The following is a 26997-nucleotide window of genomic DNA, read 5'->3' on the forward strand; positions in this document are numbered from 1 at the left end:
TGAAGCCTTGGACTTGGAGAGAGAGAATCCTTTTGAAATGGATTTCAATTTGGACCAATGGCTGTCCAACTCCAAAGATGACAAAACGCATCATAAAGGTGGTCCATACGAACCATGCAAGTCTTTAGAAGCCATACAATAGCTATGTATCAATGATACCAAATATTTGGTTACGATTGGTAACGGTTACGATCACTATATTAGCTCCCGCATGAGCGGACGATATAATTTTGTTTATTCTAAGCGCGTTGCAGATTTGTCGCCTGCCGCTTTAAATGCTCTGAAAGCTCTTAAAGCAGGATTGATTCTGATTGGCTATCAATGTTTTATCGTTCATCATCTGGAAAAATTTTTTTCTAAAAGTGTTTCCAACTATATCGTTTCTCTTTGCCGTTATCGTTATAGTTGTGGTGTGGACTCTTCTATTCTTTTATATTTAGAAAGATTTTTTTAAACTATATCTTTATCGTTATCATTATAGTTATCGTCCTTGGTGTGAACATGCCTTTACAGACTATTTTTAGATAATTTTTAGACTTAAACATCTTTAACTTCATTTGTATGTATCTTCTTTTTGTACACTGAAAAAAATAGCCGTAGGATTTACTTGGAAAAAAAAATTCACTCAGAAATTGTTTGTAAATTTCACAAATAATTGCAAAGAAACGGCAAAATAACACATTGAATTAAACATAAAATTTTGAAGTAGTATTTTCTTTTAAAACGTAGTACACCAGTAATCTTCACAAAATAATTTCTTTACAGTGTAGTCTACAGAATAAAGAAAACATACAAGTTTGGACAACATGTGGGTGAATAAATGATGACAGAATTTTCATTATATTAACATGATTGTCTCAGACATCAAGTCCTCATCAGGCACCTCTTACGTTTCAGTCATTTTCTCCGAGAACGTAATCTTAATCAGTTCTGAGACGAGACTCTATGGATTTACTTAAAGTGGAGCAGCTGCAGTTCTCCGGAAGCTTTGGCGATCACACATCCTATGGCACAGCGGCCAATGGGCTTTGACATGAACGTGCACGTGTCACACATCTGATCTCAGGGTCATGACTGAGTATGTAACTGTGAATGCACGTGTGCAGGCGTGCATGAACGATGAAGAGAGAACTGCAAACAGTCAAATGGAGGATGTTGTCATGAATGAATACAGTGAGAACACAGTGTACCCAAGTAAGGCCATGCTATCAAGTTGGTTAGACTACATAAGACAGCAAACTCTGTGGAGGCGTTAAGAGATTATATATATATATACAAACAGACAGTATATAATGTTTCTCAAAGAATATGAGTGATTGAATGTATAAATAGGAGAAAAGGAGGGAGCAGGATTACGGTTGTTCAGTAGGTTAATCCAGACGGTAGTAAACAGACTTAATCCTGCATTGCCATCTCACCCAGAGGATATAAAGAGGGAATCCTTGACAGATGGTCAAAGCGTTTCAACACACTGCCACAGGGATGCTACAATTTTGGCCTTTTTGCAATTTGTAGTGTTTTGGGTTTATTTTTTATCCTTATTTTGAAATATTAGCAAGTCTTTTGAACATATAATGATGAACATACTGTATTTCATTAGAAACAAGTGGTTAAAGAGTTGTTTTATCATCATTTTAGGGATCTTTTTACGGATTGTATGGTATGTTTCCCCTCTGTTTTTATTAATACTATAATATAGTTTCTGAATATATGAAGAAACATCATTTGTTTTAAATGACGAATAATTGTAGCTAATAAATGATAGCTTTTTTATCATCATTCAGTATTTGTAATCTGTTATTAGTATTAGTATATATATACTAAGAAAATATAAATTACAATCAAGAAAATGTATTACTTTAGTATCTTTTTCATTAGTTTTTTTATTTATTTAATACTTTCAGTTTAATTGAAGTTAAGCCTTAAAATAAACAATTAATTTTAATACATTTACTTTGTTTTTAGAATTATAACTTCTGTGTGCAGTTTAACCTTATAATAAACGAATGACAAATAAAAGCTGTAAATAAATAAAAGACTAAATATTTGACTATTTAATGTTTAAATTTTATTAATAGTAAAAGTTAATGATTACTATTTCTATTACTTGTAATAAAGTTCAATGTATTTAAATCTAAACATTTAAGTAATTTTTTCCTTTAATATTTTCTTATTTTATAAAATAATATTATCATTCAACCTTTACATCAGAAACATTTATGGATAAATTTTATGCATTGCGTTTTAACATCTAAGCAAGCTGGTGTGCTGTAATGGTGGATTTAACCATAATGCCGTCTGGTTGTGCATGTAAGCTAAAATAGGTCACAGAAGCACACATGACAAATCAGGGGATGCCACATCAATGAAAAGCCCTAATGTGGATTTAAGCGCACTAGACCACCCTCAACGCCCCCCATGCTTATACCATCCCATATCCCGCATGGGGTTCCTGGTTAAGCTTCGCGGTTTCAAAGATAATCAGGATTGTGGATGAAGCATTATCTGGTTGGCATTTCCCCTCTCCTCTTTAGTCATGGAGAGAGTCAGTTCCTCAGTTCCTGGACCGTGCGTCTCTCGCAGTGCATGCAAATTTGGCAAGGAACGAAGTTGTGATGGTCTTTTCTTCCCTATTATGATGTATATCCGCAAGAACTGGCTTCCCGAATAAGGAAAAAATTTAGTGCGGGACTTGAATTTTTGTCCATCAGAAATCGATTGGATGGTTGTGTTTGGCTATTGGTCGATCTCATGTGAGTGACAGGTTGTTCCGCCCTCGAGCCAATAAAGGGCCCGATATACTCACGGCGAAGTTCTTTTTCGTTCTTCGCTTAGTGGTAATAAGTTTGAAATGCATGACAGTGGTATCCTGTTAGCGAACATCCTGATGCTGCCCACACTGCTGAGAGCAGCGTTTAGATGAATATGTAAAAATTTGCTGCACAATAACCAAATAAACACACAACAAGAATGACAGTGATGAGAAAACAGCAGTTAAGAAAGCATCTAATCATGACGATTTGTCAAGTCACGTTATGTTTATTTATATACCACTTTATACAGCTTTAGAGTATTAAACATGGAAAACAGTATCAGTGTCTCTTTCAATTAGAATTACAACTTCAATTTCTCCAGTGTGTTCATGTTAGTTGCATCTGAAAGGAGAAGATTTCCATGTCAAAGAAAGGTGGAGCCTCAGAGTCACACCTACTTATTATGTCATTGTCACAGATCAATGGTAGTTTGATTGGGTTAACCAGCCGGAGTTGAACTCCACAAGAACTTCGTTTTGGCCTGATTTTGTTAGAAAATATGTCACACCAGTTTGTTTTTCGATTTCACTTGATATAGAATTCCTTAAACACGTCATCAGAGAAGAGAAGCAATATTCCATTAAAAATAAGAATGGTCAATTTTGATTTAATGGTCACTTTAAATCTGTGGAAAAGTCTACTATATGGGGCTTAAAAAAGGTATAAAGATACAAACTCAAAATTCTGACTTTATTTCTCAGAATTGTGAGTTTATATCTCGCAAATCTGACTTTATAACTCGCAATTGCGAATTTATATCACGCAATTCTGAGAAAAAAGTTGGAATTGCGAGATAAAAAATTACCTTTTTTATTTTTATTCTGTGGCGGAAACAAGCTACCAAACTTTTCACACCAAATAAGCCTCAGGCTGAAGGAAATGCAAGGTCATGCCTGTACAGTAGGGGGCGCAGCTCAAACAAACCTTTCAGCTGTGCTGCCATTCTAGATTGCAGAAGAATAAACTTATCTAAAGTAATTTTTAATATGGTTGAATTGGATCATCAAAGGTCAGCAGCAAAGACATTGGTTAATAAAGTGAGATTAAAAACATAAAGTATATTTGTGCAATTTAGCTCATTTAATTCTTGCAGGTTTGCGTAATATTCTCAGTTTGCAGTTTGCGTTTTATATTATGCATATTTGTACAGCCTGGCTTATGTGGTAGAAATAAAAAGGATACTTATTGCTTTGACTTCCAGTGTAAGCTGGCTTTATTCGAGGTGTAATTATGTAGCTGATCTAAACAGAAAATGTTTTCCCTGCAGTATGGACGGTCGGACAGCTACCGCGTGGCGACCACGCAGGACAAAGATGAGAAGGAGTCCCCCAAGAAGGGAAAGGGAGGGAAAGACATGGATGACCTGAAGAAAGAAGTGCCACTGGTAAGACACATCCACATATAAAAAAAAAAAATCATATTCTTGTATGTACTATATATTAATATTTTGCAAAAAACTTCAAACATATATACTCACAACAAACCTCTTACTTCGTCTCTACACCTTTTTAGTTAATGAGAGGTTTTGCAAACCTGCATTACTCAGCACTGAATAAAAACTCTGGCGTTTTGAGCAGTGAGTGGATTCTGAACTTAAACACCTCTGATTGGCCTTTGTGTTCAAGAGACATTGCTACATTGCAGACCGCTACAAAAACACATTGTAAATAGATATTTGATGTTCTCCAGAGCGTAAACACCAACATGCACTGGAGCGTTTGCCAAATCTGTTCCGCCAATATACAGTGCTATGCATAAGTTTAGACACCCATGCTAAAGTTGACTAAAAAGAGGAATAAAAAATCATCTTTTGGAAATTGAACTTAATGCCTTAATTTAAAAAATTAGGAAAAATCCAACCTTTAAGGACACCAATTTTCTTTGTGAATGAATAATGTATCGTAAATAAATAAATGTTCTTCCTTAAAATACAGGGTGCATAAGTGTGTACACCCCTATGTTAAATTCCCATAGAGGCAGGCAGATTTTTATTTTTAAGTATTTAAAAAAAAAAAATTTTTAGGATACTATGCATCCTGATAAAGTTCCCTTGGCCTTTGGAATTAAAATAGCCCCACATCATCACATAGCCTTCACCATACCTAGAGATTGGCATGGAGTCCATAAGATCATCTCTCAATGCAAATCAAACCAGCTATTAGGCTAACTGAAATAAAACCATGCCAATCTCTAGGTATGGTGAAGGCTATGTGATGATGTGGGGCTATTTTAATTCCAAAGGCCAAGGGAACTTTATCAGGATGCATAGTATCCTAAAAATTTTTTTTTTTTTAAATACTTAAAAATAAAAATCTGCCTGCCTCTATGGGAATTTATTATTATATTATTTATTTACGATACATTATTCATTCACAAAGAAAATTGGTGTCCTTAAAGGTTGGATTTTTCCTATTTTTTTAAATTAAGGCATTAAGTTCAGTTTCCAAAAGATGATTTTTTATTCCTCTTTTTAGTCAACTTTAGTATGGGTGTATTAACTTATGCATAGCACTGTATTATTACTATCACCTGAGGGTGCTTAGCAACCTCCAGCACCCCCTTAGAACCGGGCCTGCCTCATACAGAAATTTAAGTACACCATATTGTATTGATTTTCAAAGAATACTTTGCCTTGAAACAAATGTAGCAAGGTTGTGATTTAAACTGTGTTCAGTTGTACTCTATAAAGCAATTCATCCTTTCTTTGTGCAGTTTTAGACTCTCTTTTTTTGTGATTCCTCAGACAGAGCATAAGATGTCAATTGAAGAAGTATGCCGAAAGTTCAGCACTGACATTGTACAGGTGAGTTTCTCACATCAGCAGTGAACAATTCATACATTCTAAAAATAAATCATGAAAAAAGCCAGCTGTTTCATATGATAGCATTGAAGAGAAACATTCAAATAAATGTGAAACTCCAAAAATAGTATTACAATAATAAAGTTTTGAGAATAATTTAATAATAGACTTTTTACTAGAATAAAGGTATAGTTCTGAGAATAAAGATTTTAGATTAAACAGTAACATTTTTAGATTAAAGCAGTGGTTCTCAAACTTCTTTGGTCTCCCCCTCCCCCTCTTTAAACCTTTAAAAAAATCTGGCGAGCTCAGCTTCTTGCACGTCTTTTCGCCGGAACTTGTGTGCGCCACACTGAGAACCACTGGATTAAAGTAATAATAAAGTTACAATTATGAGAACGATGTTATAGTATTATGAGTATTAAATTAGCAATATTATGAGAATCATAAGGAAAGAAACATCAAAGTGAAGTGGAGTCGACCACTGCTTGTTATTTGAGATTTGCAGAAAAGAGGCAATTTCCTGAATGTCTGTCTTGTTCTTTCTCCTGAATGAATTCAATTTCCTTCATAACTGCTGATGTGTCCGGATACTAAAGATAATGCCTCAAAATCGATGCTGATGCCTCAAAAGACCAAGGATTTCTTTCTTGGTGAATCTTATGCAAGTATAATTGAACTAAATCCTCCATTTCCTCATAGATGAGGCTGCTGTGGCACTCCATTCCTATTATTATAGTGAATTTTTTTTTTTTTTTTTTTTTACCCCTTCCTCATCACCCCCAATTTTGGAAAGTGCTGCATACATGACATACCCAAATTAAAAAGGTTGCTGCTCATAAGTCATTCTGAATAGACACATAACCAACATATATTTAGAAAGCCAACCCTTGAGAGTTTACAGTTCAAGACTCAAAATTAACCAGACTGTTATCAACATTGAGATATACAAGCTCAAACATAAAAACAAAAACAAAAAATATTAAGAATCCGGGATCACCAGTGATCCCTGACGGGTAAGGGGTTTTAATAAAAACAAATGTTTGTTACATACTATGTAAATGCAGTCTGTTTTTTATTTTGAACCCATTTCGTTTTAAAACGTTATTGAGTGAACTGTCCCGAAAAGGGCTGGGTATCTTTCAAAAATGTTCAACATCGATATCGATACCGATACCATGACTTCGATACCAGTTTCTGAACGATACTTTTTTCGATGCCAATTTTATGAAATCCGTTTTAACAAGATTACATTACATATTACCTTTTTTTACAGACTTAATGACACATATAGGCCACTGGGGGGCAGAATATATTGCTCACCCTCAAGCGCTTTCATAAAGCTTGCCGCAAAGCACTGGCAAAAGTAGCCTAATGATTATGAATGTGTTGGGAAAAAATAGCAAGGAGACCTTTTAATTGTTTATTAATAAACTAGTGTTTTCTGAGTCAGTGTTGGCTGCAAAGATGAAGTTGACGTTGCTGACTCATCATCTCCGCAGTGCAGTGAACGCGCGCGAGCCTATAGAGAAAAATGCACCTTTCATTTGGATTATATAATCAAGAGTATTTGTTTTCGATTCGAATTGGTTTGTTAAAAAGTAGACATTTCAAGCTTTCTATATGCCTATTTTTCATGTCTGTGAGGCAAGCAGCCTATACGCAGAGTTTCGGTTCATTTGTGATGCACTCCAGCTCTTCTTACAGTCGAAGAAGTCAGCAGTCGACTTCTCTTAAGTATGAAATTGAGTCGAAATTCAAAATTCAGCACAACACCGGTCTTGGCAGCAATTATCTAATCGCAAATATCGCATTGTGTTGGCATTGAGCCTGGTGAAATGTAGACACACTTTTGATTTTTTCCACATCTTTTCCATCTATGGGGGTTGGGATGCTTACACACTACAGCCTCACGTGTGAGCCCCGTTTTTGGGTGTAACTGGCGTAAACTAGATGCCTCGCCACACAGCCAATCATGCTTCATGATTATTGGCTTACTGGTTTTTTGATACTTGATGGTATCAAGGCAATTCGGTCGGTGCCTTAAAAGTATCGAACTCGATACCCATCCCTAGTCCCTACTCCCTTTAATCTTGTAACATTATGTCTGTATTATCACTTTTTTTATTTATTCTTGTGATGAGACAGCTGTATTCTCAGAATAGTTTTTTCTATTTGAATGTGACTGAAACGCAGTCATACTTTCACTATGTACTGCAAAACATATAGCTTCTGTTAACCCTATGAAGCCTACTGTATCACATTTGACAACATGATCAAGCAAACATAAGAATAACTTTATATTGTTAGAAATATTTTTTAAGATGAACAGTTTCTAGACTGAAGCAACCTAGGTTTAGTTAATTACACAGACATTATTTTTTTAGAGAAAAATCTTATAAATGCGAGTATCAAATATGATATATCAGACTTCAGAGAAATATTTATTTGTATTTATTTCTCTCAATCATAATTGCATTGTATTGTTTTGCCCCCACAATAAAAACCACTGAGCTTTGATCATGAAACTAAGCTTTTAAACATCATCATTCTTATTGGATGATATAGAGTGGTATTTATATGCATTTTAAATTGGCTGATATACTGTTTGCATTACAACCAACCGAATTTAACCTTTTTTGGCCATTTAAAGATCAGCAAGTGCACCAATTTGCGTATATTTGCACAGTTTAGACCTCTGAATAAAACTGAGGTGTTTTTTCCTTCTCGAGTATGACTTCCATATTCTCATACCGTATGGGCCAGAAAAGCCATAAAAAAACACACGTATACCATACAAACATATTCTCCTCATCCAAAGCAGCGTAAACCATGATGATCTTGTCTAAAGCACTACTTTTTTAGAGCAGGAACTGTGATCTCAACAAATCTTAGCCACACGGTCTCCATCGCCCCCTAGTGGCAGAGCAGTAGTGTTTGATGTGAACTCCTGAATCAGATTTCTTCTCACACTCTCTTGTCCCCTGAAGGGTCTGACTAATGCTAAGGCGGCGGAGTACCTCATTCGTGATGGTCCCAACGCTCTCACCCCACCCCCCACCACCCCGGAGTGGGTCAAATTCTGCCGACAGCTCTTCGGAGGCTTCTCCATCCTGCTGTGGATCGGAGCCATCCTCTGTTTCCTGGCCTACGCCATCCAGGCCGCCACGGAGGACGAGCCTGCGGGAGACAACGTGAGAACTCACACACACGCCTCATTAGAGCACCGCAGAAATTTAACACAATTTTATTGCAAGTAGATAAGTCCATGTTTGTGACATAATCGGTTATCCTATTCAGCAGCTAGACTTTTGTTTGTAATCTGGGTAGTTTGTTATTTTTGTTAATTATTCCATATTTGATGCTGTGAGATCCAGGCAGTGCAACAATATTAAAATCTATTCCTTTTTATAGTAGCCTATATTTGGCTTGGAGAAATGTCATGGGCGGCAGAAAACATTTTGAATAGGTTGGGTTGAGAATAAAAACGAGAAGTAATACTGACCTATTTTAATTTCAGTAAATGAGTTCTTTAAAGACTTTTACTTTGTAAAGAGGTTAAGTTTTTACTGGTTAGAATGGTCCATTAGCATGACCAAAATGCATATTTCTCCTTTGACAGCTTTTCAAAACTACTCATATATTCTGGCGATTTTTTTTTTTTTTTTTTTTCACTCCAAGAAATATATACTGTACACTAACTTTCAAAAGTTTGGGGTCAGTTGGATTTTTAAAAGTTTTTGAAACAATTCTCTTATGCTCACCCAGCCTGCATTTCCTGTATTTGATCAAAAATGCAGTTTAAACAGCAGTATTGTGATATATTATTACAATTTTTAATAACAGTTTCTGTTTGGATACATTTTAAAAGTTTTTTTTTATTTTTTTTTTATGCAAAGATGAATTTTCAGCATCATAAATTCAGTCTTCACATGATCCTTCAGAAATCATTCTAATATGCTGATTTGCTGCTCAATAAATTATTATTATTATTACTATCAATGTTGAAATCAGTTGTGCTGCTTAATATTTTTGAGGAAACTGTGATAATTTTTTAAAGGATTCTTTGAACAGAAAGTTCACATTCAAATAGATTTTTTGAATAGTGAAAGTATTAATTTGTTTTGAAAAACTACTGACCCCATACTTTTGAATGGTAGTTTGTTTCATTACTACATTTACATTACATTTATTAATTTCGCATACACTTTATTGACTTAGAAAATAAGAAAATAACAGGCCATTTATGTTATATGAATAAATATATAATTATGTTTCAGTATGTGGTATCGTCAGGTTTTATACCTCAAATTAAAACCCAGTGATGTCCACAAATCTTATGATAACAAAATAAAAACGAAACTAAGATTATTCCCTGTATCATGAAGAAAAAAACGTTTATTTTGTGTTGCATGATATAAATACCTAATGGTGTTGTCTACCGTAGAGATGCGCGGCTGGCGGTTACAGCCGCGGATAAACCGCGGAATGGGTGGATGACGTGACGAAAAATAATATTTTAATTAAATTCGGGCGGGTGGCGGGCGGTTGAACCAATCAAATGAAAAATATATGTATACACAAATCAACGGATGGCGGGTGCGGTTTTGAAAATTGGTCAAAAATGTTGGTGCGGCTGGATGGCGGACGGATGATGATTTTTGTGATGCGGTTGCGGATGAAATAATAGCCAATCCGCGCATCTCTAGTCTACCGTACCTCTATGAACAGTGCTAATTCAGGTTAAGAATACACTGTGACAAGAGCCAAAAATAATAATAATAATGATGATGATGAATGCAAAACAGAGAGAAAAGACTACCATAATATAATAATTATTCATGGTTTGCTTCAATTACATGATTTCTGGTGTGATATATTGGGGATTTTGACCGTGATTTTGGTTTGTCACCTAAATGGGGCTCACAAGGTGGATCAGAGAAATCAAGGTTAGTGAGCTCTTGCAGATTTTCTAGTTTGATAACCTGTCCTCTGCTCTGCAGTTGTATCTGGGGATCGTTCTGTCTGCTGTGGTCATCATCACCGGCTGCTTCTCCTACTTCCAGGAGGCCAAGAGCTCCAAGATCATGGAGTCTTTCAAAAACATGGTCCCCCAGGTACACAAAATCACTTCCTCCAACAGCCTTTATTCAAAAGTGCCAACCTTCACATTGCATATTTCTAGTTGTGCTTCTCAACTTGAAAATAACAGTCTGGGGGGATCAAAAAGAGAGCGAGGAGCAATACTCAAATAACCAATACACTGTAGTCCAATAATCTTAATAATCCCCTGTTTGCCTCTCTGGTCATAATCCTAATTATTATATCCCTCCGCAGAGTCTCTGAATCCTCTAGACTGTATTAATGCTCTTCTAATCTCTCCTTTGGCCTTAGAGTCATTAGAGGTTGAAATTGATGTGTGTGTGTGTGTGTGTGTGTGTGTGTGTGTGTGTGTGTGTGTGTGTGTGTGTGTGTGTGTGTGTGTGTGTGTGTGTGTGTGTGTGTGTGTGTGTGTGTGTGTGTGGTCCGCAGCAAGCTTTAGTGATCCGTGAAGGTGAGAAGCTGCAGATTAATGCTGAGGAGGTGGTGGCTGGTGATCTGGTGGAGGTGAAGGGAGGAGACAGGATTCCTGCGGATCTCAGGATCACCTCTGCTCACGGCTGCAAGGTACCTGGACAAACGTGATGGAAATATTCTCTATGAACACTTGCAGTCTTTCTCGTGCACCTTTATGTAGTCTACAGTAGAGATATTGTGGGATATACTGTATTCAGATATGTATGTATATTGCATTAATAGTTAAGGCCATTGCACACTGAGTCCGAAATTTTCGTATGCGTTTTTTCGTGTTCGTCAGCAGTAAAATTCGTCACACACAGAAACCTTGCACACTGAGTCCGATGCGTATTTATTAAACCTTTGCGGAAAAAAACGCAAAAAATACTAAATGGATTCGTCAAGCAGTGAGGATGAATTTGTTGCCCTCTTTCTTCTTAAAAAGAGAAAAAGAAAGAGGAAATATTGGGTCCATCCAATCCTGAGATTGCGCCGAGAGGAAGGAGAGTTTCACCTCCTTATCAAGGAGTTGCGAAATTATCCCAAACGATTCAAAATTTACCTCAGAATGTCAGTGGAACAGTTTGATGCTTTGCTAGCGATACTGGAGCCACATATTAAAAGAAGACCACCAATTTCCGTGAACCAATCGATCCTGAACAGAAACTGGCAGTATGTCTATGGACGGACACACACACACACACACACACACGCGGCCGGCAGAAGCGCTGGGCAGACAGAACAGCTGTATACAGGTTATATTTTATTCAGTGTCTTTGTAATCCGCATTTTGTTTTTCATACAGTACTTGTGCTGCGAGACGAAGTGTATCAACTTGTCAGACGTCATTCTGGATTTTGTCGTTCGCTTGTACGGTGGCTCTGAATTTTAAAAAAACCTCACAAAACACTGGCTGTGGATGCGAAAAACGCAGAAAATCGAACCCAATCCGAATTTTTTTTTTACGGACGAAAGTTTCGTAGACAGTGTGCAAGCATGATTGACATAACGTGAGGTCGAATTTTTTTTTTAACGTGCGAAAATTTCGGATGCGAATTTCGGACTCAGTGTGCAATGGCCTTTAATATAAATATAAATGTTATGTTCTGGAATCTGGTTGTAAAAATATAGTGGCCAGTGGACTTATATATATATATTTTATATAGATATATTTTACATCAAAATCTATCTATCTATCTATCTATCTATCTATCTATCTATCTATCTATCTATCTATCTATCTATCTATCTATATATATATCTCTGTGTGTATCTATATCTCTCTCTCTCTCTCTATCTAGCTATCTGTGTATCTCTCTCTCTCTATATATATATATATACCTACTGTATCTTGTCTCTAGAACCTTCAAACTTCAATATTTTAAAACACTTTGAAACTTTCAGAGAAGGCATTATCAAGCCAACAAAAGTTTGTTATAAATATATACATGTATATATATTATAATTCTTTAGGTTGACAACTCCTCCCTGACCGGCGAATCAGAGCCCCAGACCAGGTCACCTGACTGCACCCATGATAACCCTCTGGAAACCCGTAACATCGCCTTCTTCTCCACCAACTGTGTTGAGGGTACGGTTGCCATAGCAGCTGCTTCACTGCTCCATTTTCTCCCCCATGGTGTCTCTCTCACTTTATTATTTCATTTCCTGTTCTTTATGAACTCATCTTCTCCAATCGATTTTTGCTTTTTCATTGCACTCTTTTTCCCATCTCTTCATTTTTTTTTCCTTCCTGGTCGTCTTTGCCAAGACCAGCCGAAGAGGAAAGATGTTGTCATGACAACAACCTCTCACTTTTGCTCCCCGTCTTGCCACTCGTCAACTTCCCACGCGGTTGCTTACACACTGTTGTTTTTCACTCTGTTTTTCCACACATTTCTCTTTCTATATAACCATTTTGGCTTCGTTTTGATAGTAAGACACTAATCGATTCAGATTCAAATGAATAAATGAATAATACTGCAGGAGCTAAAGACATTTTCATCATTTGCTTCACAGGTTTACACCTTCAGAATGATGATGAATATTACTTATAACAAATTTTGCTGCTTTAATTAAAGCAGTTAGATGTAGAGTTCTCTGAGAAATGAGCAGTCAGTGTCAGTGAGTTGTGTAATGCTGTTGTTTTGATAGGTCAAGAGATGTTGCATATGTCCAGTGCTCAGTGCGCTGTTTCGTGATCTCATGACGTTCAGCTCCAGGGTCACACTCTCCTGCCACCATGTGGTGGATTAGAGGATTACACAACATGATTCTGAGGTTTCTAGAATTTTGCACAGAACTAAAATATTTTTACTCGTGGTCCGAGATTTGAAAAGACAAAATAAGAAAAATGCTAATATGAAACATATTAATTTGTTTGTTATTTAGTTTTTTTTATTAAAGAGATTTATTAGTTTAACATCCGTTCAACAGTTTGGTGTTGTTTTTTTTACAATAATTTTATTCAGCAAGAACACATTCAATTGATCAAAAGTAACAGTAAAGACATTTATAATGTGTTGCAAAATATTTCTATTTCAAAATAAATTATATTCATCAAAGAATCATACAAATAAAAGTATCATGGTTTCCACAAAAATATGAAGCAGCACAACTGTTTTCAACTTTGATAATAATAAGAAATGTTTCTTGAGCAGCAAATCAGCATATTAGAATGATTTCTCAATGATCATGTGACACTGAAGACTATAATGATGAGTAATGAGAGTATTGATGCTGAACATTGTTATTTTTTATTGTAATAATATTTCACAGTATTACTGTTTTTACTGTATTTTGATCAAATAAATGCAGCGTTCAAGAGACGTCTTTCAAAATCACACACACACACATATATATATATATATATATATATATATATATATATAATTATTTTTTTATATTTTTTTATATTACTAACCCAATACTTTTGAACGGTGATGTATTTATTATATATAATTTGTAATAAGGCAAAAATAAGTGCCAAACTAACTAAGAATGGTATAATTTATGTGCAACTAGCAATACTACTACACAATACAACAATATAACAGGTGGTCTGGAATACTTGATTCTGATTGGTCAATCATGGTATTCAGTGGTCACATATTTTATCACCCTACACTCTCTTTCTTCTCACGTAATAAAATAATTTCAAACCAAATCAGTTTTGGTTTAAAACTTTTTTCTATTCATATATTTGGTAAGTAGCCATGGAATAATGTCAGATGATCATTATAACAAAATAAATGACAGGTCGATTGGGTCACTGGCCAGAACGGACCAATAAAAGTGGCTGTTTTCTCTCCTCTGTCAGGAACTGCTCGTGGTATTGTGGTTTGCACCGGTGACCGCACTGTCATGGGCCGCATTGCTACTCTGACCTCCGGCCTGGAGACCGGAAAGACCCCCATCGCCAAGGAGATCGAGCACTTCATCCAAATTATCACCGGCGTGGCCGTCTTCCTGGGCGTGAGCTTCTTCATCCTGTCAATCATCCTGGGCTACAGCTGGTTAGAGGCCGTCATCTTCCTCATCGGAATCATCGTCGCCAACGTGCCCGAGGGTCTGCTGGCCACCGTCACTGTGAGGATCGCTGCTTTTTCTCTGTGTTAGGATTTTGTAGTGTGTACTGATGACTATGATAGTGTTTAAATGTCTTTCTGCGACACTAAAATTTTTCAGTATAATTAATGTATGTTTGTCATCTTCTTTGGTTTCTTTGGTTTGGTATTTTTTTGTTCATGGCTTTGTTCGGAATGGAAAACTAACGTACTGCACAGTATGTACTTCATATCGCCTAGTGAGTACGGTATGTGAAATATAATGTGGAACAGTGCAAACATTTCAAACAGTAGTGTGCTACATTGTATTCACACATTTGCATAATTAATTCACTAAGTGGCGTCTAATAAGTCAGTAAATAAACTTGTATACAGTACCATTCAAAAGTTTGGGGTCAGTAAGATTGTTTTTGGAAAGAAATTAAAACTTTTATTCATCAAGGATGCATTAAATAAAATAAAAAGTGACAGTGCATATATTTATAATGTTACAAAAGATTTATAAAAAAAAAAAATCTATTAATCAAAAATTACAGAAAAAAATATCCTGGTTTACTCAAAAATAAGAAGCAGCACAACTGTTTTCAACATTGATAATAATAAGAAACGTTTCTTGAGCAGCAAATCAAAGGACCATGTGACACCGAAGACTGGAGTAATGATGCTGAAAAGTGTTCTTTTCATAATATTTCAAATGCAGCCTTGGTGAGCATATGATAATTAAATTAAAGAACATTAAAAATCGATCCCAAACTTTTTAACAGTAGTATATTTTATGTAAAAAATATGAAAAATATTGGCAGCGCAAACAAATAATTAGTCGGAAAAGTAAAAAGTTTGTGTTTGATATTTCGCTTTACGTCACAGTAGAAATGCATTGCATTGTGGGATACAGTATCCCATGAAGTGTGCTTTGTTGTATAGTACATACACATTCAATACTATAGACAAAAAATAGTAAGTCAATTTTGGTTCATATAGTTTCATTCTTATAATTTTACAGTACTAGTCAGGTCGGGTCAGATTACAGGGTTCAGTTCTCTATTAGTTTGCCATTCCGAAAAATTCCATGAGATTATATTTGGACAATTTAATCTGTGTGTGAAGTGTGTTGTCTGTCCATTTATTCTTATATATTCCTTTTGTTCCATTCACCTCTTGTTCATTTCTTTTCTTCTCCAGTGTAACTCTTTACAGTGTTAGTGAAGGCTTGTGTTCTTGAACTGTATTCCCTCTCTCTAATCCTTCATATCTGTGACTCTTTGTGACTCTATCGCTGTTTCTCTCTCTGTCTGTTTCTTTCCTGTGTTCTTTTACAGACTCTCACTGTTGAAAGCCTATAGGTCAATATGAAAATCTGAAAAGTATTGTTCTGTGGTATCTCTAGTTGCCTGTGAAAGCTAGTGGCTGCCACACACTCTGAGACGCTGTGCTCAGCTGTGCATTGAGGTTGGCCTGTGCCTCTGGCTGCGGTACACAACTACTGTAGGCCTGAAACATACCCTACGCAGACGTCATACTCAGTTTCGTGCATCATTGCATTCCAAAATGTGTCAGAGTGCAATTATTAATCTAACGCAGATATGCATTGGCTATGCATTGCCTACGCCGACACTGAGGACGTTTGTATTTTTTGTATTAATGATATATATTTATTTTATTGTTTTGACTGTACCAAACTGGCAAATTAATATTCATTCAGGGTTCCCACGGGTCCTTGAAATCCTTGAAAGTTTGTGAATCTGAAAAAAAATTTTCAAGGCCCTGGAAAGTTTTTGAAAATAAACATACATAGAGACAGGTGCTTGAAAGTGCTTGAATTTATTTTGTGCAATAAGTTTTCTGGAAATAATTCCATATTCACTCCAGTCCCCTAATGTGTTATTTCGCCAACACTTCATGGCCTTTGCATACTAGCTTGCTTGATTTACACTAGTTAAGCGCATTTACGCGTTTCGTTACCAGGGTTTTTCCTGCATAGAGAATTATGAGGCGGCCGCCTCCGTCAAATTTTGTGCCGCCTCCGTCCCTCGACAATAAAAAATAACTAGGGAATCACCGAAAAACTGAGGATGATTCTGTTTTATTTAATTTAAAGTAAGTGGTGATTGATAGCCTATAGTTGATAATACACTGTAAAAAATTTCTAACCCTCCCAAATCAAAAATTTCAAGTGACCGATAACATCTAAATTTTTCAATTGGCCCAAGTGAAATTCTGTAAATTATAAAATTTAATTTACAGATTTTCACTTGAGCCAATTGAAATTTACAGAATTTCACTTGGGCCAATTGAAAAATTTAGATGTTATCGGTCACTTGAAATTTTTGATTTGGGAGGGTTAGAATTTTTTTACAGTGTATTATAGGCCTACCTAATGTACTGACGGTAACAATGTTGCGCTGTTGAGGCTCGCGCAGTTATTTATAACATATTATAGTTAAGAAACAATATATAGCCTAGGCTACACACGACCAGAGAGCTGTTTGCCTGAATGCCATCAAGATTGAAACCGAGACTGATTTCATAACAGTTCAATAAACAAATAGTTAAAATTAAGTCACTTACATTTTAGACGCAATGACTGTTTTTGTTCTGTTTCAGCAGCTAAAATAGTTCCAAACATCACAGCAGAACCATAGCGCATCTCACAGCAAAACTTGTTGCATTACTGAATGATTCAGCGTTTTGAAAGAATCGGTTGAGTCAAAGATTCAATTACCCATTCTTAAAGGGATAGTTCACTTTGAAATTAATTTTTGATATGTTTTAGCTTACCTCAAGGGCATCCAAGATGTAGGTGTCTTTGTTTCCGCAGTAGTTTCAATTTTGATATTTTTAGGTCAAACCGTTCTTGTCTGTCAGTCATATAATGCAGGTCTGTGGTCACTGTCTCAAAACACAAGCACAGAGTCCAAATTAAAACAATTCCCCATCGTCCAAATGAAACAATTCCCCATCATAAGTACACATTGATGGCCTAAGACACGAAACGAGCGGTTTGTGTGAGAAAACGAACAGTATATATATAGTTTTTAGCTCTTGAAAACAGCACACGTCCAAATGGTCTGACGGCGCGGGCGAGTATAGATGTATACATAGATGTCGCCTTGGCTACTGCAGTTCATTGGAACGAAACCGTAGCAAAGCGACATCTAGTGTATATATCTATGCGGGTATAGATGTATACACTAGATGTCGCCTTCGCTACTGCAGTTCATTGGAACGAAACCGTAGCCAAGGCGACATCTATGTATATATCTATACCCGCCCGCGCCGTCAGACCATTTGGACGTGTGCTGTTTTCAAGAGCTAAAAACGATATATATACTGTTCGTTTTCTCACACAAACCGCTCGTTTCGTGTCTTAGGCCATCAATGTGTACTTATGATGGGGAATTGTTTCATTTGGACGATGGGGAATTGTTTTAATTTGGACTCTGTGCTTGTGTTTTGAGACAGTGACCACAGACCTGCATTATATGACTGACAGACAAGAACGGTTTGACCTAAAAATATCAAAATTGAAACTACTGCGGAAACAAAGACACCTACATCTTGGATGCCCTTGAGGTAAGCTAAAACATATCAAAAATTAATTTCAAAGTGAACTATCCCTTTAAACTGCCTCATTCTGAATAAATCAGCCGTTTGAATGAATGACTCAATGACTCGCTCATTAAGACGGTCGCCTGCCGCCTCCTACTGGCGGTTTAGTTTCATGAAGTATCATTCTTTTCAACATTCCTTATTTGTATATTCAAAAATATTTAAAATAATCTAATTTAATACAGTTATAATTTTTCAATGTAAATTATTTAATTTGATTGGTAACAGCCTAGTGTCTTATTATTTTAATTGAATATATTGTTCAAATTTAAGAATTTGAAATGAAAGATGGAGCAAACATTTAATAAAATAAGTAAAAAAAATGCCCTTTATAAAAGGTACAAAAATTAGTGCATTCAAACAGTAATGTAATGAAAGACTGAAACAACAATGAAATTAAACAACTTAAGTTTGAAGGGAGTAAAGCCTCTGTTTAGGCTATTAAGGAATTATGTAATTTTGCCAAAAAAAGAACTTTTATTTTAAATAAATGTTAATTTTAAATCAGCCTACTTCAGTGTGATATGTTACCATATTAGCATGCTTAACACTGAGAATTTGAATAATTGTAATGTGATGATCAGATGCAGATATCTAAATCAAAGAATATAGGTGGTTTGCGGTTGGATTATCTATTTTTAACAGTGGATTCGGGTGATTCAAAGTGCACCAGATTAATGAATTTATCTTTAAAATGTACAAAATTTTCTTACGGGGAGACATGCCCCCGTACCCCCCTAGAGGTACCAAGCTCTACCCACAAAAACAATGTGGGAAACACATTAGGCTATATGATGATCTACAAAAAATACAAATTTTATAATCTTATTATTAAAGTACATTATTAGGATTTTACCACATCCGCCTCATTTTGAGCCAGGAAAAACCCTGAGTTATGTTAAGTGTTTCCCGCATGAGGTACTTTGTGTTGTACGTTGCCATGAAGTTCACGTGCGCATGAAACTACGATGGTACCTCATCGTTTGTTGTTGGACACAACAAATGTGTCCCCACATTAAGTCCTTGAATTTGAGGGTATTGGACCTGGAAAGTCCTTGAAAGGTCCTTGAATTTGAAGTCAACCAAGGTGTGGGAACCCTGTTCATTTCTATATCATTAACTATATTTTTAGAGTAAATGTTAATTATTCTTCAGCATTAAAATGCATCATTTTATTTAATGAAAAAATAAATAAAAATAGGAACATTAAATAAAAAAATTGTTTTATTTAGATAGACTTTAGTAAGATTGTTTTTAATGTAAAAAAAACATTTTTTATCCTAACCTAGCTAGGATGTATTTATTATTATTATTATTATTTATTTATTTATTTTTATTCAGAAATACAGTAAAACTTTAATATTGTGAAATAGTATTACAGCCTAAATTATTTTCTATTTTTCTATATTTTAAAATGTAATTTATTCCTGTGATGTAAAGCTGAATTTTCAGCATCATTACTCCAGTCTTCAGTGTCACATGATCCTTCAGAAATCATTCTAATATGCCGATTTGATGCTCAAGAAACATTTATTATTATTCTCATCAATGTTGAAAACAGTTGTGTTGCCCTATATAAATTGTATAACTCTCATATGTATCTTGATTTTTGGTGCAAAGCTTTATCAAATGCTGGAAATGATTACATTTTGATTGATTTTTATATCAATTTACACACTCCATTTTCTTTGAATCTGATTATAGTTGAACCAAGCTCATCTGTCACAGGTCAGATCATAGTCTGAAAGACAAAAAATACAGTTACTGCATTTTGCATGTTCCCTGGCAGACAGTTGTTCTCCTCAGAAAATAAACTGTGGTCTGCACATATGTTTTTCTCAACCCTTTATTATCAATATGGATTGGGTTATTTTTTCTTGTCTTTTTTTCTTCAGGCTTTGGATGATGAGGGCATGTCACTCCTGTTCATGTTAGCATTTGTCTAATTTGACTGGCTCCAAGTAACAGATGAATTTGTGCCAATATTCCTTAGATTTAGATTTGAGATATTCGCTCATCATTTGACGTCAATAACAAAAGCTAGACAATCGCGTAGAGTATGTTTCTGACCACTCTGCTTTCTCTATCTGTGCTGTGCTTCGCTTTAATTTAACACAGTTCTATTACTGCACGATGTTGCATTGTGCCACAATATGAAATATGTAATGTCACTGAAATTCTATTTGGCTCTCTTTCTCTCCACTCTCTTTTCCTTTTAACTTCTGCCTCAACCACTCTTCCTTTTGTTCTGTTTCTCTGGTCCTCTGTTTCCGTTCCTCTCGTTCTACCTTTCTGTTTCCGTGTCTCAGGTGTGTCTGACCCTCACGGCCAAGCGCATGGCCCGTAAGAACTGCCTGGTGAAGAATCTGGAGGCTGTGGAGACTCTGGGGTCCACCTCCACCATCTGCTCGGATAAAACCGGCACCCTGACGCAGAACCGCATGACTGTCGCCCACATGTGGTTCGACAATCAGATCCATGAGGCCGACACCACTGAAGATCAGTCTGGTGAGCTGCGAGAGGATTACTAGGTGGTTGCTTGGGTGTTCTGGGAAGATAGATCTTACCATTCAAAAGTTTGGGGTCTTTAAGATTTAGTTTGGAAATAAATTCATGCTTTTATTTAGCAAGGATGTGCTAAATTAATTTAAAAGTGACTGTAAAGACATGTATAATGTTACAAAAGATCTGTTTCAAATAAATGCTGTTCTTTGTATTTGTCAAAGAACCCAGAAAAGAATGTATCATGGTTTTCACCAGGGTTATTATATTTCACTTAAACTAAAATCATTCAAAGATGTTTTCGTTACTTGAAATACAGTAAACGTTAAGTGAAATCAAATAAGATCTAAAAAATGTAGTTGCTAGTTGCAACATTTCTCATTTTCATTTAATTGAATTTAACTTAACTAAAACCAAAACTGAAATAATAAATTATAAAAACTATATAGACTTATAAAAATCATACAACACAATCGCTAAAATCGAACTAAAATTAAAACGAAAACAGATAAATTAAAATGAATCCAAATTACTAAAATATCACTGATTTCCACAAAATAATAAGCAGCAGAACTGTTTTTAACATTGATAATAATAAGAAATCTTTCTTGAGCAGCAAATCAGCATATTAGAATGATTTCTGAAGAATCATGTGACGCTGAAGACTGGAGTAATGATGCTGAAAATTCATTCAAAGGAATAAATAATTTGAAAATGTATAAACAGAAAAGAGTTATTTTAAATTGTAATGATATTTCACAATATTACTGTTTTTATTACTGTATTGTGCTACTGTAGTTTTGATTAAATAAATGCAGCTTTGGTGAGCATAAAGAATTCTTTCAAAAACATTTTAGATAGATAGATAGATAGATAGATAGATAGATAGATAGATAGATAGATAGTTACTAGGCTGTAGATAGATACTATATTGATCCCGTGTGTGATCTCTTCTAGGTGCTTCCTTTGATAAGAGCTCTGGGACGTGGTTGGCTCTGGCCCGTGTGGCAGCGCTCTGTAACAGAGCCGTGTTTAAGGCGGGACAGGATTCTCTGCCAATCCTGAAGCGTGATGTTGCCGGTGACGCCTCGGAGTCGGCTCTTCTCAAGTGCATCGAGCTCTCCTGTGGGTCTGTCAAAGCCATGAGGGAAAAGAACAAAAAAGTGGCTGAAATTCCCTTCAACTCCACCAACAAATATCAGGTTTGTTTTCTGTGACTGGATTTATAAAGTAATTGTAAGTCCGGCATCCATTAACTTGGTTAACATTCAGTCAACATAACCTTAATTAACTTAATACTTAAAATAATATTGTATTTTTACTGTCGGTGCAAAATAAAATGTAAAAAATGTAAGTTTGGTGTAACAACATTTCATAGTTATTATTATTCCAGGTAAATATTGTGCAACTCAAACCAATATTAAACAGTATGATATTATTTTAACTTTAATTGCAAAATGGACGGTTGACATGTCCATGTCCAGGCCCCTTTTTTTAATTAACGCCAAGATTTTATGTTGAAATGTATTCGTATGTGTAAGGAAAGTTGCAGGTTCTGTCACCATTTATATTAAGTTTATCATCCTGCAATTAAGTGTTTTTTTTTATTACAAATATTCCATGTAGTCTCTCTTTTTTTCACTTTTTTTATTATTTAGATATTAGATAGAAAGAGATTTTTTATATATTTAAATTATTATTGTTGTTTTATAATATTATTGTTTCTTAATAACAAATATGATGTGTAGTCTCTCAGTTACTATAGTCATTAATATATTCTTTTGAAGCTGCGAGCATAATAATAATACAAAATTAGCAAAATATTGTTTAAAATAGTTTTAGATGGATTATAGTATGTCACATCACAAAACACGACACCTTATAACCAAATATATTTCATTTCAACTAATAATAAAACAAATAAAGAGAGAAATAAATCGTTTTTAAATATTAATATATTTTACATTTCATCAATGCTAAAGTTTATCATTTTAATTATAATTCATTAAAAATGAATTAAGAATGATTTTGTATATAGATAACTGTAGATTTGTTTAGTTCATCATTAGACAATGCCATTTTTCTAAGATTTTTACTTTAATTCTTAGGGATAGTTAAACATGATCATCTTCATTCACATTCTGCACTTTATTCAGTTCTGACTAACACTCATTCTCATGTGCTTGGATGTGTTTTCCCACCAGCTGTCAGTGCACGAGACGGATGAGGGTAGCGATAGCCACTACCTGCTGGTGATGAAGGGGGCGCCAGAGCGCATCCTGGACCGTTGCACCAGCATCCTCATTCAAGGGAAAGAGCAGCCCATGGATGAGGAACTGAAGGAGGCCTTCCAGAACGCCTACCTGGAACTCGGAGGGCTGGGAGAAAGAGTGCTTGGTGAGAAATAGAGAGAGACCTCAAAATAAAAGACTCTTTTGTTTCCTGTTACCTCTCCACTATCCTGACACACACAAAAAAACTCAAAAAACTCATTTAAAAAAGGCATTTACATTTACATTTATTAATTTAGCAGACGCTTTTATCCAAAGCGACTTACAAATGAGAACAATAGAAGCAGTTATACAATAGGACAACAATATGCAAGTGCTATGACCCTTCCCAGTTTAATCTAACGCAGTACCTGTAATTTTTTTTTTTAAGATGATGGATATAGAATAGAAGATAAAGTGTTATTATTAATGGATCAAGTGTTGCCGAAAAAGATGCGTCTTCAGCCGTTTCTTGAAAATGGACACGGACTCAGCCGCTCTGGTTGAGTTGGGCAGGTCATTCCACTAGCATGGAACAGACCAGGAAAAGGTCAGAGAAATAGATTTAGTGCCTCTTTGAGATGGCACGACAAGACGGTGTTCACTTGCTGAGTGCAAGTTTCTGGATGGCACGTAAGTCTGAAGTAATGAGTTTAGGTAAAAGGGAGCAGAGCCAGTGGTTGTTCTGTAGGCAAAAGTCAGTGACTTGAATTTGATGCGAGCAGCAACTGGCAACCAGTGCAGTTTTGTGAGGAGAGGAGTGACGTGTGCTCTCTTCGGCTCGTTAAAGACCACTCTAGCTGCAGTATTTTGGATCAGTTGCAGAGTTTTGATAGTGCAAGCTGGAAGACCAGGAGAGCATTACAATAGTCCAGTCTGGATAGAACAAGTGCTTGGACAAGGAGTTGTATAGCATGCTCTGATAGGAAGGGCCTGATCCTCCTGATGTTGTATAAGGCAAATCTGCTGGACCGGGCAGTTCTAACAATGTGGTCTGTAAAGTTCAATTGATCATCAATCACAACTCAAGGTTCCTGGCTGACCTTGATGGAGTTATGGATGACGAACCTAGCTGAGTGGGGAAGTTGTGGTGTAGTGTTGGGTTGGCCGGGACCACAAGCAACTCTGTCTTCGCAAGGTTTAGTTGAAGGTGGTGGTCCTTCATCCAGCCAGAAATGTCTGTCAGGCAGGTTGAGATGCGAGCAGCTACTGTCAGATCATCAGGCTGGAATGAGAGGTAGAGTTGTGTGTCATCAGCGTAGCAGTGATAGGAAAAAACATGTTTCTGAATCACAGATCCTAGTGATGACATGTAGATGGAGAATAGAAGTGGTCCAAGCACTGAGTCCTGAGGCACCCCAGTGGCTAGATGTTGGGTCTTAGACACCTCACTCCTCCACGACACCCTGAATGACCTACCTGAGAGGTAAGACTTGAACCATTGAAGTGCAGTCCCCGAGATGCCCTTCGTCTTTAGGATTGACAGGAGGATCTGGTGGTTAACTGTGTCAAAGGCAGCAGACAGATCCAGCAGGATGAGAATTGAGGATTTGGAAGCTGCTCTTGCCAGTCTCAGAGCTTCAATTACCGAGAGTAGGGCAGTCTCAGTTGAGTGTCCGCTTTTGAAACCAGACTGGTTGCTGTCCAGGGGGTTGTTCTGTGTAAAAAAGGAAGAGATCTGGTTGAAAACAACTTGTTCAAGTGTCTTCGCGACGAATGGAAGAAGGGATACTGGTCTGTGATTTTCCAGATGTGCTGGATTACAAATATGAATAGAAATCCAAGACGCATGAAAAACTCAAAACTGTGGAATAAATCCATTCTGATTGTTTCTATTTTTTTTTTCTACTTCCATCCAGGTTTCTGCCACGTGTTCCTGCCCGAGGACAAGTACCCCAAAGGATTTGCCTTTGACACCGACGACATCAACTTCCAGACAGACAAACTGTGCTTTGTGGGTCTGATATCCATGATTGACCCTCCCCGAGCTGCCGTCCCCGACGCTGTGGGCAAATGCCGCTCAGCTGGTATCAAAGTCATCATGGTGACAGGTGACCATCCAATCACGGCCAAGGCCATTGCTAAAGGTGTCGGTATCATCTCTGAGGGTAACGAAACTGTGGAAGACATCGCCGCTCGGCTTAATATTCCTGTCAGCCAGGTCAACCCCAGGTAGAGTATTAAAACACACAGAAAACTTCAAAAAAAATTATTCACGATCCCATTTTGCCTGTTTCTTCCCATAATCTTCTCTAAAAACTTTACTATACTATGGATAAAAATGTCAAAAAAGGGAAAAAACACACATTTAGGGAGGCCTGTGCTAAACGTTCAACTTCCCAAGGACATGTTCCTGGATCAACATGCTTTTAAGTCCTGGAATTACTTTCCTATCAACTGATCTGATTACAAGGTTGGGATTATGTTTGAACAGCATTCATTTCCACCAATTGTAGGCTAGGGTTAGGATTTGATTTATGAATGCTTGATAGGAATATTGTTTCTAGGAATGACAAAGGATGTTGATCCAGGAACACGTCCTGTTTGGCTAAATTGCATCAGGCTGGTTTCAACCAAAGACATCTATAATACCTTCAAAAATCGCTCAGTGGTAAAGCATCTACAATAATACAGCAAAATATTTGCTAATTATTTTTTACAAAAGGAGAATACATGGCTACTTTTGAATGTCCATCAATGGAGAAAAATGCTTTTGCCTGATAATGGTGCAGTTTCCGTATCTACCATACTGGAAAAACCTAGAGTGCGTCTCAATCAGATCCCAAGCTTCCTTGGTCCTGAATCAGTATAACGTCTATACAAATTGTCACTGGTAAGGACAGTAAGGACGCTGGCTCACTACACATCTGGACACTGATGACTCTATTTGCGGCGACATGACAACGTCCTCATTGTACAACATCGCTACTGGTATTTATAACGGATATCTTTCTGACAATATTTGTTTACAGCACTTTGCTTGTTACGTATACGTGCAGCATTTCAGCTGAAAATAAATTCTAAATGTTAGCTATATTTTGTTAATTACGATGTATATTTATGCTGAAATATAATTGTTTTTTATTTTTTAAAAAACATCTATCGCGTGTCTTTATGTTTATTGAGTTGAGTTGGCTCACGTGATTTATGTTTCGCGCTTCAGAACTTTTGTTAAGGGAACATAGTGAGCATCGATGCTCCCTGGTTTTCACGGTACATTGTGGGACTTTTTAGGGAGCAAATGTTTCAGTACACTGGAAGGATTTCGCGATGTCCGACTCCCTAATCAGTGCCCTGACTACTGAACTAGGGAGCTGATTGAGACGCACCCCTAGTCACTCTTCGAGAACTACTAAAATTGTTTGTCACTTCAAAATAATGATCCATATCAATAATAGTTCCTGCAGAGTGACAAGGGGTTTAAGAAACATTTGAGTAATTATGATGCTTTTTATGACCATGTTCAGAGTAAAAAAGACAACTGCTCACATCTCAGACACGTTATTGGTAATTGATTGGTAATTTTTTATAATGTATGTGTGAGGCTAATTTCATTCAGTAATTATTGACTACCTAATAGGAACTATCTCAGTCCTACATTTGCTATTACTTGCTGATTAGTTCATATTGTTTCCATATTAGTTTATAGTAGTAGCTGAAGTGTTAATGTAGTACTACTCATTAGTCCTGCATTACTTCAGACTTCAGGTAAATGTGGCCCAAATCCGATTTTTTTATGTGTGAATCAGATCTGTTTTTCTCATGACAGTGTGAACGGCACAAACCACATGGAATCTTTGTGCTACTTCCATATGTGGTCCTAAATCCGATACAGGTCAGATGTTTTGCAGTGTGACCTCAGTCTGAACAGTCCTATCGTT

General features: G+C 36.3%; 1 protein-coding gene across 1 annotated transcript in view; it reads left to right on the top strand.

Annotated features, from left to right (window-relative positions):
- atp1a3a (ATPase Na+/K+ transporting subunit alpha 3a) overlaps positions 1 to 26997 on the top strand; it is a 39073-nt gene that overhangs the window by 5741 nt on the left and 6335 nt on the right. Inside the window, exons 2-12 of the mRNA XM_084423768.1 lie at positions 4081 to 4197; positions 5557 to 5616; positions 8604 to 8807; positions 10617 to 10730; positions 11146 to 11280; positions 12643 to 12760; positions 14489 to 14757; positions 20654 to 20852; positions 21804 to 22048; positions 23051 to 23243; positions 24976 to 25288. Coding sequence (XP_084279894.1) covers positions 4081 to 4197; positions 5557 to 5616; positions 8604 to 8807; positions 10617 to 10730; positions 11146 to 11280; positions 12643 to 12760; positions 14489 to 14757; positions 20654 to 20852; positions 21804 to 22048; positions 23051 to 23243; positions 24976 to 25288 — 1967 coding nt within the window. The remainder of the gene's footprint in view (positions 1 to 4080; positions 4198 to 5556; positions 5617 to 8603; positions 8808 to 10616; positions 10731 to 11145; positions 11281 to 12642; positions 12761 to 14488; positions 14758 to 20653; positions 20853 to 21803; positions 22049 to 23050; positions 23244 to 24975; positions 25289 to 26997) is intronic.

Source organism: Rutilus rutilus (genome assembly GCF_951802725.1).
Source record: "Rutilus rutilus genome assembly, chromosome: 11".
Taxonomy (NCBI): Eukaryota; Metazoa; Chordata; class Actinopteri; order Cypriniformes; family Leuciscidae; genus Rutilus; species Rutilus rutilus.